This window comes from Thamnophis sirtalis, unplaced genomic scaffold, assembly GCF_051295495.1.
Source record: "Thamnophis sirtalis isolate CommonGarterSnake01/CBP01778 unplaced genomic scaffold, rThaSir2_p1.2 scaffold_9, whole genome shotgun sequence".
NCBI lineage: Eukaryota > Metazoa > Chordata > Lepidosauria > Squamata > Natricidae > Thamnophis > Thamnophis sirtalis.
Genome location: NW_028261389.1, coordinates 16,166,017 through 16,179,779, shown reverse-complemented (window position 1 = coordinate 16,179,779; position 13,763 = coordinate 16,166,017). Strand labels below are relative to the sequence as shown.

Below are 13,763 nucleotides of genomic sequence, written 5' to 3'. Positions count from 1 at the left end.
AAAAAACAGAAAGAGAAGTTGGGTGTTGTTGGGCCTTGGAGCAGGCTAAATGCTGCATGTTCTTCCATGGGATCTCTCCTTGTTTACTAGATGGGAAGGACTGCAGGGATCCCCACCCCACCCCACCCCAAGGAGTGAGAAGCAGCACAGGGTGCCTCAGGGGATGGGGTAGCCTTGGGAAGCCTGGGACACTGGACTCTGGGCCTATGTAGGTTTCCCACTTGATGCATCCTATGCTCCATTAAACTATCCTCAGGTTCATTTACCAGCTGCATTAGGGAGAACAAAGGGTGTGATTATTAAACAAGGCTGTTTTGCTGAATGGTTATTGTGACATGTGACCATAATGGGCAGGTCCATTACAGTTGTATCTCGAGGGCTACCTATACTCAAGGGTTTCCCCCCAAAAATAGCATAATTAATAAACTAATATATATGATATAATACCAGTTGCAATGTACGGCTGTGAAAGTTGGACCATAAGAAAGGCTGAGGGCCAAAGAATTGAGGCCTTTGAACTATGGTGCTGGAGAAGACTCCTGCAAGTCCCTTGGACTGCAAGGTGATCAAACCAGTCAGTCCTAGAGATCAACCCTGACTGCTCTTTAGAAGACCAGATCCTGAAGATGAAACTTAAATAGTTTGGCCACCTAATGAGAAGGAAGGACTCACTGGAGAAGAGCCTAATGCTCTTCTAATGGAGGGCAAAAGAAGAAGGGGACGAGAGAGAATGAAGTGGCTGGATGGAATCACCGAAGCAGTAGGCATGAGGTTAAATGGACTCCAGGGGATGGTAGAGCACAGGAGAGCCTGGAGGAACGTTGTCCATGGGGTCACAATGGGTTGGACAACTAACAGCAAATATATATGTACAATGCAGACTGATTCACTTTTATTGGAAAAAAATCAAATCAATGATGCTTCAATAAAGCATTAGTCAAAACTGCAAAATGAATGTGGGTATGTATCAAATGTATAACAAGTCACTTCATGTTTAATAACTTTTCTGCTTTGGCCTAACAAACTCACTCTGTCTTAAAGTCATGTTCCCATTTCTAGTTGAATCCTAACAGTACTTCCTAGTTAACCCCTTACAAATGCCATTAGCTAAACTCATTTACTACAAGACTCAGATGGTGAGTATTTATACACTGCTTAAGTCCAAATGGAAGCTGGTTTACAGTTTATGTAATAAAGTATAAGATTAATAGTATAATAATGTAATAAAAATATAAAGCAATATAACCAGAGAGTAGAACAGCGTTCAGCATTGAGAGCTGTGGACTCAAAAGCCCTCTGGATAAGCCAAGTTTTTACAACTTTCTAGGAAGCCATGACATTATATGTTTGTAATTTACTCATATTGTTGTTTTTATTAGTAGCTTCCAGTCTTAATGAATCCTGAGAAAATCTGCAGTTACTACTATAATATTTATCTCAGTTCTCCTGTAAATATGCCAAGTATTTAAGCGTTTATTCTTAGATCTGGCCAGTATTACAAATCTAGATTTAACTGATAAAGCTAATTGAGTAATCTAGATTAATCTAGATTTAGGACTGATAAAGCGTGTCCAAATTAGTTTATCCCCAAACAGGGACTGCAGTGAGAAGGAAATGCAAAGGCATGTTTCTTTTCTACATGTCTACATGGATCACATTTATTGAAAAATTCCTTGGAATGGAAAACAACACATCCTGCCAATGCATGTTGTAACAAACACTCCTAAGCTTACTTATATTCAGAGTACACATGCACAGGATCAGCATGCATGCTTTCAAGACCCATGCTTGCTTGTGCAAGTCATTATTCCCTCTGAAAACAACATGAAAATAATTCCTACATGGCTGGGAAGTGAATAAGCAAGTAGAAACTGAACTGATCTCTTTTGGATTTTCAAATAGTGGCAGATTTGAATTTAGCTCAAAACTAGCATGTCCAAACTCCTTATAAATCAGTTTCAGTAGGAAGTAAATTTCTGGTGATTGAAGTATGTTTGATTGGAAGGGACTTTGGAGATCATGTAGTTGAATCCCCTGCCCCCTCCAGAAATCTGCTACTACAGCAGCCTCAACTACAGCAGATGGTCATATCACCTCTACTTAAGTATCTCTAGCAAAAGAAACTCCATCTTTCCTGTGGTTGTCTGTTCAATTATTGAACAGATTGTAAGTATAAAATGGCTTTTCTGATGCTCAGTCAAAATGTACCGGATTGTAATTTAAACTCATTGTTTTCTGTGGAACAATTCTTCTGATCTCTACGTGACAATCCATCAGATATTCTAACATAATTCAAATGATTCACCCACAATTATTTCTTTTTCAGACTAGACACCCAAGGTATTGAAACACTTTTCATAAGTTCCTTCTACATTCTCTGCCAGTTTATAATCCTGAACTTGTTCCAGTTTATTAATGTTGTTAATTAACAGTTGTATTGTTTTTTACAGTTGCAAAATACAATGTTCAGAACTGTTAAGTATTTTAGATAAAGTCTGACCAATTCAAAATAGATCCACGATGAATCTTGATCTTGATACTATATATCTGTTAATGCAGATTAGGACTGCATTTGTCTTTGAGCTTTCTGCACGCTGTTGACTCATGCTCAGCAGGTTCTTTTTGTGTGTGATACTGCCTTATATGTTCTCCCCTTATTCGTCACTTTTATTTGTCCCACCAAATGAAGAATTTTGTATTTCTCCTTGTTGACTTTAATATTGCTGGTTTCTGCTTATTATTCCAGCCCAGTGTTCTTTAAGATGTTTGCTGTCCCACTTGTTGGGAAGCTGCCAGCCAGGTGAGGAGGAGGGATCAAGCAGGGAATTAGCCTTGAGTTTTTGCATAGCGGCAAGAGACTTAGGGCCACCTCCCCCTCCTAAATTCCATGGGACCGTACATGTTTGTTTCCAAGAGAAGGCAAGCAATCTGGGGATATTCCTGTATTATAGACAGAACACAATAAAGTGGCTACTTTGAACTCTACAGGTGTGGACCTGGTTGCTTGTGCCTGACACCTTCTCACTTTTGTCATTTGTATTTGTTTTTATATTGATTAGTTCGTGTGAAGTACCCGTGGTTCGCTCATGAGGCCAATGTTGAGAAAAGACACGGACACGAGCTTTCTCGGGATGAGGCGACCCAGAATGGGGTCTGGTAGCCCCTTTTATTGAGATAGGACAAAGGCAGGAGGAGCAATCAGCATGTGATTTAAGACAGCCTGTCAAACTACAATTGCTAATCTACTGCTCAGGGATGTTGTCTATATATGGTCAAATCCTGGGCGTCGTTGGGTAAGGCACATCTAGAGTGAACTATCAGGATGTTATGTTATGAACTATCAGGATGTTATGGAGTTTGTTTTTTCCTGTGTGGTTCAGTGTGGCTACGCATGCCCTGTTATGCACTGGGCCATGGGTGACCGCCACACCTACACAAGGAGTTATATGACAACATTCGTCAAACATGTACAACACAGCAGATATAAATGTAAACATGGATATAAACAATGGTCATTAGTAAATATGATTCCTGACTCATTTTAATCCTATTTTCTATCTGTTCCACCAAGCTCTTTAGGTCTATGTTCAACAACAAAAGGTCCAAAACAAATATTTCTGCACATAGTGGGACATGACACCATGCACAGTGCTTGACCTGATGTTGTTTTATGTCAATCAGAATGCAAAATCATGCATCACGCATAGCCCCCGCTTCCTGATTTCTTGCTCATCCACAAGTCTAAAGAGGATCAGGCAACACTATATAAATGGTGAGGTGAGATTTTGGATCTTGTCTGGAAAAAAAAGGCAGGCTGGATTACTACAGATCTTTGTAACTTCATCAAGCAAGAAAATATTTAATTATAAAATATGGGCTGAGTGAGCCATTCCAGAGCCTTAAATTCTGATAAAAATCATAAAATAACTAATTCAGATCTATGATACCCTACATTCATTACAGTAAATGAGCAAATTAATAAAAATGTCGATGTAATTATTCTATAACATTTCCACCGAGGAATAAAAATTCAAGTTTCAAAGCCAAATATTGCCTTTCCATGTAAATTCCATGGAAAAGTTACATTGAAAAAAAATGCTATTAGGTTAAAAAAAAAATACAAAACAGACAAGGGGTGAACTATTGATACTTTGTAATTAGGAATTCAGCAAAACAGTTTTTCTATAATAGTCCTCAGAGGTGGTATTCAGCCAGTTCTGACAGATTCTGAGAGTGGGGAGGGATTGGGGATTTTGCAGTATCCTTCCTCAGGAGTGGGGAGAGAATGGGGATTTTGCAGTACCTTCCTCCAGAAGTGAAGAGGGAATGGGGATTTTGCAGTATCCTTCCTCCAGAAGTGAAGAGGGAATGGGGATTTTGCAGTATCCTTCCCTTGGAGTGGGGTGGGAATGGAGATTTTGCAGTATCCTTCCCTTGGAGTGGGGTGGGAATGGAGATTTTGTAGTATCCTTCCCCAGGAGTGGGGAGAGAATGGGGATTTTGCAATATCCTTCCTCCAGAAGTGAAGAGGGAATGGGGATTTTGCAGTATCCTTCCCTTGGAGTGGGGTGGGAATGGAGATTTTGCAGTATCCTTCCCCAGGAGTGGGGAGAGAATGGGGATTTTGCAATATCCTTCCTCCAGAAGTGAAGAGGGAATGGGGATTTTGCAGTATCCTTCCCCTGCCACGCCCACAAAGCCACGCCCAGAGAACCGGTAGTAAAAAAAATTGAATCCTACCACTGGTAGTCCTTGACTTACAACCACAATTCAGCCCAAAATTTTCATTTTGTGGAAATTTTGGGCAAGACAATTAAATGAACCATTTGGTCATTAAGTGAATCTGGCTTCCCGCATTGACTTTGCTTATTGGAAGCTGGCTGAGAAGACTACAAATGGTGATTATATGATCCCAAGACAATGCAACTGTCATAAATACATGCCAGTTGCCAAACATCTGGATTTTGATCATATGGCCATGGGGATCCTACAATAGGTGTGAAAATGATTATAAATCACTTTTTTCAGTGCCCTTGTAATTTTGGATGGTCACTAAATGAATGGTTATAAGTCAAGGCTGTTACATATAAGCTGTTACATATAAGTTGGGTTGAGAAAATCAGAAATGTGGAGGTGATAAGCCACCTGGGAAAGCCAAGGGAAATAATAAAAAACATAAAAAAGCAAAAGTTAGAATATTTTGGACATGTGATGTGACACTTGGAAAAATACGGAATCCTTTAACATAAATCCTCCAAGGAAAGATTGAAGGCAAATGAAGTCCAGGCAGAAGAAGAACATCATGGCTTCAACATCTAGGGGACTGGTTGGGATAAAACTCAGCAGCACTTTTTTTTTTTGCAGCTGTTGATAAAAATAGGATCACCAACATCTGAAGAAGTATAAGTCAAGGACTATATAAGACTGATTCTAACCCTTACCCTAACCCACTCACCAAATCTCAGCATAGAACTGGCAAGATTTCATTAAATCATAGTCCCTTTCTACAGTGATACAGACAGCAGCAGGCCAAACTTGGTTAGTGTAGCCAGTCACTCTATTGGGAAACATGTTATGTTATCAATGTTTAGTTATGTTTTAGACAGGCTTACATTTGTCAATTCCCTTTTTCCAGTTTTTTTCCCCTCACAAAATGAAGTAGGTTGTCTTGGTTTATGTTTCCTTCAAGACTTGTTAGTAAAAATGGTCAGACTAAGGGATTTTTTTTGGGGGGGAGGCTATCCCTAGTAGCCCAAGTTGTTATTGGGCATCCTGCAATGTACTAATCCCTTTGACTCAAATATGTTGTGGGAATAGGAAGGATTTGGTAGCATCTTTTCTAAAATAACAAATTTGATTAAGAGGCATAAGCTGCTATTAGGTTAGTTCTGATTTTGGACTACTATAGACTAAGCTCTGCTCCTACAATGTTGGAATAGAGTATTTATTCCAGTAAGAGATTCTTGCTGTTCTTTCCTGAAGATTTCCCATCAAAGGAAACAAATACTGCTAATTCACAATTTAACACGTGAAGAAGATTAAGTAATCTAATTTGACCTTGGCTTGCTTTAACAGATTCCACCTCAAGTTTACTAAATTGTTCCCAGGAGGGTTATTAAACGCCATTAACTTTAAAATAGGTTTCTTTTATTCTCTAAAGTAAAATCCTGTGTTAGTACTAATATGCAACAAAACAGTCCATGCACACTGAAATGGCACCTAAATTTATATTCAGAATTCAAAATTATACAAGCATGGTTGAGACTTTACTAGTGGTTTTAAAATCAACACAAATTACAAAGTAGTTTTACTACAATGTTTTACTACTTTTGTTATACTGAACGCAAAATTAGGCAGACGAACTGCCAACAGATACTCTAGTTATCTTTAATCGTAATATATTTTGTTGGTTTTTTATTTTTAATGCTTTTATTTGTAATGCTGGTCTGTGACTGTTCTGAAAATTGTGTGATTTCAACGTAAATTGCAAAAATCAAAATTTTCAAACCAATCCACCGTTTCTTGCAGAACATATACATGAAAATACATTATTTGCCATTTTTAAACGTTTGCATTCTAATTAAAAAAAGAAAGAGTGAAGCTAAGCATGATGGGAAACTCTTTGAATTTTTTGAGCAGTAACCCCATTGATCATGATTCCCGAAGCCGTCAGTAGTCCTCTACTGGCGTCGCACTTTCATTGCATGCAGTGCGACGCAGGGAGAAGTGGAGAGGGGTGGATGGGGGTGGTGGAAACAACCCGTAAGTACCACTTTCCCACTTGCACGGTTAGCCTTCGCCGCCTTCTTCTGCTTCTTCCTCAGGCATCATGGGAACGTGTAAAGCCGCGCCGTGGCTCGAGGCGTCAGAGACAGGCGAGGACTACATCTCCCAGGCAGACCCCCGAAGGAGGAGCAGCGTTGACGCAGGCGTGGTGGAGTGCGGACGGAAAAAGGGGGGCGTGGCCTCGCAGTCTGTCTCTCGCTCGCTGGCGGACAGGGAGAGAGCGAGAGCGAGAGGGAAGAAGAGTGTCGCTGTGCGCGCGTCTTTCGGGGGCGGTCGCCATTTAGCGCGGCCAGTTTCTCTCTCTCCCCCACTCAGTCGGGAGAGGTGGCAGCGAGAGCCCCATCCCCCACTCTCCTCACGAGTGGGAGGGAAGGACGGGCGTGAAGAAGAAGCCCCGGCGGTAGGCAAGCAGGCGCGGCGCCCCTTCTGGGTGATTTCTCCGCCTTTCCTCCCACTCCCTCAGGCCAGGCGGAGGGTGGCCTTCTCCTCCTCCTCCTCTTCGGGCTGAGAACGAAGCCCCAAAGGAGGGGCGGCGGCGGTAGTCCCGGCATCGCGTGAGGGAACGAACGGAAGAAGGGAAAGAGGTCTCGGCGGCGAGGACGGGCCGGGGAGGAGCCTAAGCGAGCGGCTGAGCCGGACTTCAACGGAGGAGGGCAAGGAGCTTGGGTGAGACGGAACGCGCGCGGCCGCGACAGCCACGGGCCTGCCCTTACCGCGCACCCCACCCCGCTGGTCCGGGGCCTGCCGAAGGCTCCTTCCCGGCCTCTTTCTTCCTCTGACTCCCCCACCCCGCCTCCGCTGCTGCTCCATGTCGGCCCTGCTGTTCGGCTCCCCGCTGCAGCAGGATGGATGCGGACACTGACTGGGGAGCCACCCCGCCTCCGCCGGCCCAGCCCGCTCCACCAGTCGCCTCGTCGCCTTCTTTGCTCCACGCCGCCCGGAGATTCCGGGAGCCGCCTTTGCAGCAGCACCACCACCACCACCAAGGACCGCTGCCGCTTCTGCCGCCTTCCGAGCAGCTCTTGGGCGCGCTCGCCGCCTCGCCTTGACTGCCCTCGCGTCAGCTGCTGCAGCGGCGGCGGCAACTGCTGCGCCTCCCCTTCGACATCATGTCAGCGGGCGCTCCGGAGAGCGGTGCGGGTGCGGCGACAGCGGCGGCGGCTTCTCCTCGTTTCCTCGCCCCGCCGCCTCCCCCGCCCAAGAACGGCTCGAGTTCGGACAGCTCCGTTGGCGAGAAGCTCGGGGTGGCCGCTGCGGGGACGTCGTCCTCCCCGGGAGACGCCGAAGGCTCGGAAGGGGCCAATTGCCGTAGCGAGGAGTACCGGCGACGCCGGCATACCATGGACAAGGACAGCCGCGGTGCGGCGGCCACGGAACACCGCTTTTTTCGCCGGAGCGTCATTTGCGATTCGAATGCCACCGCTCTGGACCTTCCGCGGCTGCAGCCAGCGGCGCCTCCCCCGGCTGCCGCCGCCGCTGCTGCTCGAGGAAGCATCCCACCCGTGTTGGGCTCTCCTCCCGAGTCTGTCATCCAGGCGGCCGGCGCTTCTGTCACCTCCAGCCAGGCCCCTGCGTTGCTACTACAGCCGCCCGCGCCTCTGCCTCCGGCCGCAGAAGTGCCGTCTGGTCCAGAGCTCTTGGTCGTGAAGGAGGTTGTCCCCTTATTAGCCAAGGAGGAAGGGATAGAAGCCGCTCAGCTGCCCCCTACCAGTACGGCAGGAAGCGTTGCTGCCTCGGCCCGGGATCTGCAGGAAGAGCGAACTAAGCAGCAAGAAGATATCGAAGAGCTGGAGACCAAAGCTGTGGCTGTTTCCCCAGATGGTCGTTTTTTGAAGTTTGACATTGAGATTGGCCGAGGCTCCTTCAAGACTGTCTACAAGGGACTAGACACTGAGACCACAGTGGAGGTTGCTTGGTGTGAGTTGCAGGTACTAGAGCCGGCATTAGTGGGGTTTTTTGATGCTGAGTTGATAGGCCTAAGGCAAGGGTAGTATTCCTATAAGCCATATGTGGAAGACAATACTTTTCCAAACTTTTATACAGCCTATTTTTATGTATGTGGTAAATGATTTAGTAACCATTAATTCGAAACTCTTAAGTTGGAATTCAGTTAATTTCTTTTGGCTGAGGAAACCACCCTGTCAAAGAAAAGGAGTAGATTTTTAGCAGTTCCCTTTTTCTCTCTCTGCTGTTCTGCACCTCTCCCCCTTTTGCCTCATATTAAGTGACCACGTGGAGCAGGTTTGAAGGTCTTTAGGAAGGAAATAGAATTGCTGAAAAACCATCTTCTCTTTTTTCTGCTGATGGAAAGTTGGCAGTTCAGAGAACCTAATTGAATTCTTCCTATCATATATATTAAGACTGCACAGAAATATTTCACTCAGGAGTGGAATATGATTTTTGAGCTTTGATTTTGTTTCAAAACTATTCCCATTTAAAATAAGGGATTAAAAAGAATTAAGGTATTTGATGCAGTTATTGTTCTTCCAGTAATAACACCAAGTGCTCCGCCCTTTGCTGAGAGTGGGTGGAGTCACCTCACTTTTGCTTAAATTTCTCTATTGGGTGGATGTGTGCCAATAGAATATCACATTAATAAAAACTAATTTTTCAGGAAACTACAACTTTTTCTGGAACTGGAAAACCCTACAATTAGCAGGATCTTCAGTTAAAATGTGGAAAAATTGGCAACTTTTATAGTCCGTTCATGATATGGGACTGGGTTATTTGAGGGGCTGCCTTCCCTGATTATAATATCTGCCCATCCAATTCTTGGCAGGTCACAGGAAGCAAGTCTTCTCTGTTGTGGTGCCCATCTTATGGAACATTCCCTCCCCACCCCCCACCCCCCACACAAATGAGGTTTGCTCTATCCCTGCTAATGTTTCAGAAGTCCCTCAAGACCTGGCTATGTTATTAGGCTGGAGGGTCCCCTGGGTACCGGTAAAATTCTAAGATGGCTCCAACATTGTAGTTAGTATCCACTCTCTCCTGTGCCTTTTTATTTTTAATGATTGGTTTGTATATTTAATAATGATTGCTTCCATATATTTTTACTTAATTGTTGTATGCTGCCCAGAGTCTTTTTGAAAGATGGGCAGCCATATAAATCCAATAAATGAATTAATTGCCTGTACAACTACAATTGGTTGCAAAATTGCAGGCTACGCACATGGTACTTTATTTTTAAACCAAAATTAATTACTGTGATGGAATTGAGATACTTGATTCAATAATAGCTTTATGAAATTAGGGAAAGTCATAGTGAATCTATATCAAGATTCAAGGTGCAATATTTTCTGTATTCGCTCATTTAATTGCTAATGAAGTATATGCTACACATTTTTGTATAAGCAGTCTTACAAAAGTTATATTCACATATGGCTTTTTAGAAAGCATCTTGTTAATCATCGATTGGATATAGAATTCTCAGGTTGGATAAATGGTTTCAGGGTCAGAATTTGAAACAGGCAGAGTAGAACAAATGTGGTAGGGGGAGGGGAGAAGTGGAGAGACTAATGGATGGTGAGGATAGCTAACAGATTATCCATCTGATCCAAATATAGACATTAGAATGGCTATTCACAGGTTTCTTATATTTCTCTTTCCACAACTCTATCTGGTATTTGGATTGATTTCTAAGTGATTTACGTGTAAGTAAATATTTAAGAGTTCAGATAAATTATCAACACCTAAATAAATTAGTTAACAAATAGGCCATCTATTTTATAAGTGCTTACTTGCTCTATGGTTAGCAGTACAGTGGATGATGGCTTGAGGATGTGTTCTTTTTCTAACTTTCTACATTTTTAAAGGAAGATGTCCTTTGAAGCAGAAATCAAGTGCGCAAATTGGTAATTTCTATGGAATACAAGTAGTCCTCGACTTACAACACTTTATTTAGTAACCGTTCAAAGTTACAACAGCACTGAAAAAAGTGACTTATGACCAGTTTTCACACTAATGGCCTTTGTAGCAGCCCCATGATCACGTGATCAAAATTCAGATGCTTAGCAACTGGTTCATACTTATGTTGTGTCCCAAGGTCATGTGATCTTTTGCAACTTTCCCATAAGCAAGTTCAGTGGAGAAAACTTAACAATTGTGTTGCTAACTTATCAACTGCAGTGATTCATGTAACTGTAGCAAGAAAAATAAAATGGGGCAAAACTCGCTTAACAAATGTCTCACTTAACTGGATTTTTGGGTTCAGTTGTGGTTGTAAGTAGAGGACTACCTGTATCACTTAATGACAGTTGAACACTGAGTAATTAGGTTTGGGGAACATAAACGATTGTAGCAGTTAGATATGCACTCAGTCCTAGAATCTATGCCTTGATATACTTGCTTTTAATAAGTTGGTGAAACTACTGTTGGATCTAGTTTGTCTGAAGAGCTTGATCATGATGTAAAAAGTTTAGATTTTAAATGAAATTTTATTTCAAGGTAGATTAATTTATTATCAAACAACTTACATTGGTTGAAAAATATGTCTTATGTCCTATGATTTGAGATTTTGTTTGAATTTTCATTTTATTTAGCAATATTAATTATTTGCTATGCACTATTAGAATTGCTGTCATACCTATGAATGAAAGTAAAAAGAAAACTGAAATTTGTTTTGTACAGACACTACAATTTTCTATTTTCAAATACCAGTACATTTGCTCTACTTGTAGTCCTACATTTGCCTCTTACTATAACATTCAGCAAATCTTAGGTTGGAATAATAGAACTAACTTTTTTTTTTCATAAAGTACTTCATAATGAGAATATCAAAGGATAAACCTTCAATTTTACAAGTACAATATCCTTTTCATTTAAAAGTAAACCTTCTTCTGAAAGCTGTAGAAGAAGAGAGAAGACTCTTATTTGAAGGTTTAAATTATTTGGAAATTATTTTAAAATAATATATTTTTAAAAAATAGGCTTCAAGATACATTTTGTAGAATGGTCTAAAATGTTTTAATTTTATATGTACAACTGGTGGAATCCTGAGACCCTCTTGAAATTTAGCAGTTTGGCAGCATGTTGTCCTGTTGCATCATCAAAAATTGAGAAGATTGTATCAGCTTTTTGGGGATTATGTGGTATGCAAGATAGGATGCCAGATGCAGTAGGAGAAATGCAGTTCTGTGGGGCAGGTCTGAGTAGCAATAAACCCATTCCAATCTGATCTTCACTTTTTATTAGTGGCTTGTTAACCTAGTCTGTTCCCCTTTTTCTCTATTTTTCTCAATTCACCTACAATATCCTCTGCATTTGGTGAAATAGTGAATAATTCCTGCCTCATAAAGCAAAAAGAGAAATGCTTTACACATCAACCAGAATCCATTTGAAATGGGCTATAACAAATTTGAATAAATAAATACTACCATAACTCCTGCCCCCTCCCTTCCCTCTTGAGTACTTTTCTCTTTGCAGTCCTGTTTCACTAAAATCATACAGAATTGCTGCTTGTAGGGTAAGGAATCATGCTTGGTGCAAGTCAGCCAGTAAACACTATATCCCATCATTTGCTTGTGGGCATTCTTGGTTTTCTTTGTAGCTGAGTTGTGCAGGAAACAGGTAAGAGTCCCTTTGCATCACAGCTGAGGATACCAGGAGGAAGAACACATGTGCTTCTGAAAGATTTAGGATTATTTTCATCTGACAAATTGCTTTATTTTAAATATGTAAATCTATTGAAATATGAAGGGAATCTTTCACATCTAGAGTATTAATATTTGAATAATCTCAATGTCTTTGTCTCAACCAATTTTTCTTATCTGGCTATAACTTATCTTTTGGAATACAGTTATAGGTCGTGCTGCTTAAAAACTGAAATGGTCTTTAAGAATATTGTGTAGCACTGATTTTTAAAGATAATGCGAAATAGAAGTTGCTTATAAAAACTTGGAACTATAGGTTAAATCTAATGCCATACTTTTGTTAGAGAAGGCAGTTTCTCCTGATGAAAGTGAGGACAGGTATGCCACACAGCCATGCATACAGTTTCTGAATATATCCTCAAACTCTTCTCTGGATGTCTGTATTGCATGTCAGGATTTTACATGGGGACTGCTGCAGATAGAAGATGAACAGAAAGTCCTATTTCACTATTGGAAATTGATTAGCTGAGAGACCAAAACATTTAAGTGCAATAATGTATCTTGTTTATTATATACTATGTTAAATTTGTAAAATCTTAAGGGGCATTTAATTATTCAGTAATATTGTGAGACTTACCATGACACAAGTGCATTGGGCAGAACAAACCTCAAATCTTCATTGTCCTAACAAAGGCATTTGACGCTGTAAACAGGGAAACTCTCTGAACCACCCTGAGATATTATGGATGCCTGAGGAAATATATGAAATTGATTCAGCTATTCCACAACAGAATGACAGGACCAGTCCTTTACATCAACTTCATTTGCCATTTCTATTGGGCGGTAAGCACGGTTGTGTCCTAGCATCAGTTCTATTCAATCTGTTACCTGCTTACATGTTGTCACATGTTGTCTAGAATCTGAAGAAAAGAGTGTACATCATGTACTGATTAGATGGCTTTCTAGACAGAGCCGAGGTGGCGCAGTGGTTAAATGCAGCACTGCAGTTCTGCAGTTCGGCTGTTCAAATCTCACCGACTCAGGGTTGACTCAGCCTTCCATTCTTCTGAGGTGGGTAAAATGAGGACCCGGATTGTTGTTGGGGGCAATATGCTGACTCTGTAAACCGCTTAGAGAGGGCTGAAAGCCCTATGAAGCGGTATATAAGTCTAACTGCTATTGCTATTGCTAATCTCTGCTTGAATGCAGGGACATGTCTCCATATAGTCATTCAAGAAACCCTGTTTGCTCATGACTGTGTGTTCCTGGTGCACAAAGACAGTGTTCTATAGTTGATGCTGAATAAATTGTCAGATGCTGCTGTAATCTTTGGCCTGACTATCAACTTGAACAAGACTGAAGTACTTTACCTGCCCATGCCATGTA

The 13,763-nt window shown here is 41.8% G+C and overlaps 1 protein-coding gene across 15 annotated transcripts in view; it reads left to right on the top strand.

Annotated features, from left to right (window-relative positions):
* Nucleotides 1-6,999: 6,999 nt before the first annotated feature.
* Nucleotides 7,000-13,763, top strand: part of LOC148044050 (serine/threonine-protein kinase WNK1-like) — a 114,673-nt gene continuing 107,909 nt past the window's right edge. For 9 of the 15 annotated variants that reach the window (XR_015697689.1, XR_015697688.1, XR_015697686.1 and 6 more), the window contains exon 1: nucleotides 7,000-8,714. Coding sequence is in view for 11 of the 15 variants with exons in the window: in XM_087722917.1 (XP_087579043.1) it covers nucleotides 7,896-8,714 (819 nt within the window). In the remaining 4 variants the exon portion in view is untranslated. The remainder of the gene's footprint in view (nucleotides 8,715-13,763) is intronic. The other 6 variants (XM_087722921.1, XM_087722919.1, XM_087722916.1 and 3 more) reach the window with 2 other exon arrangements.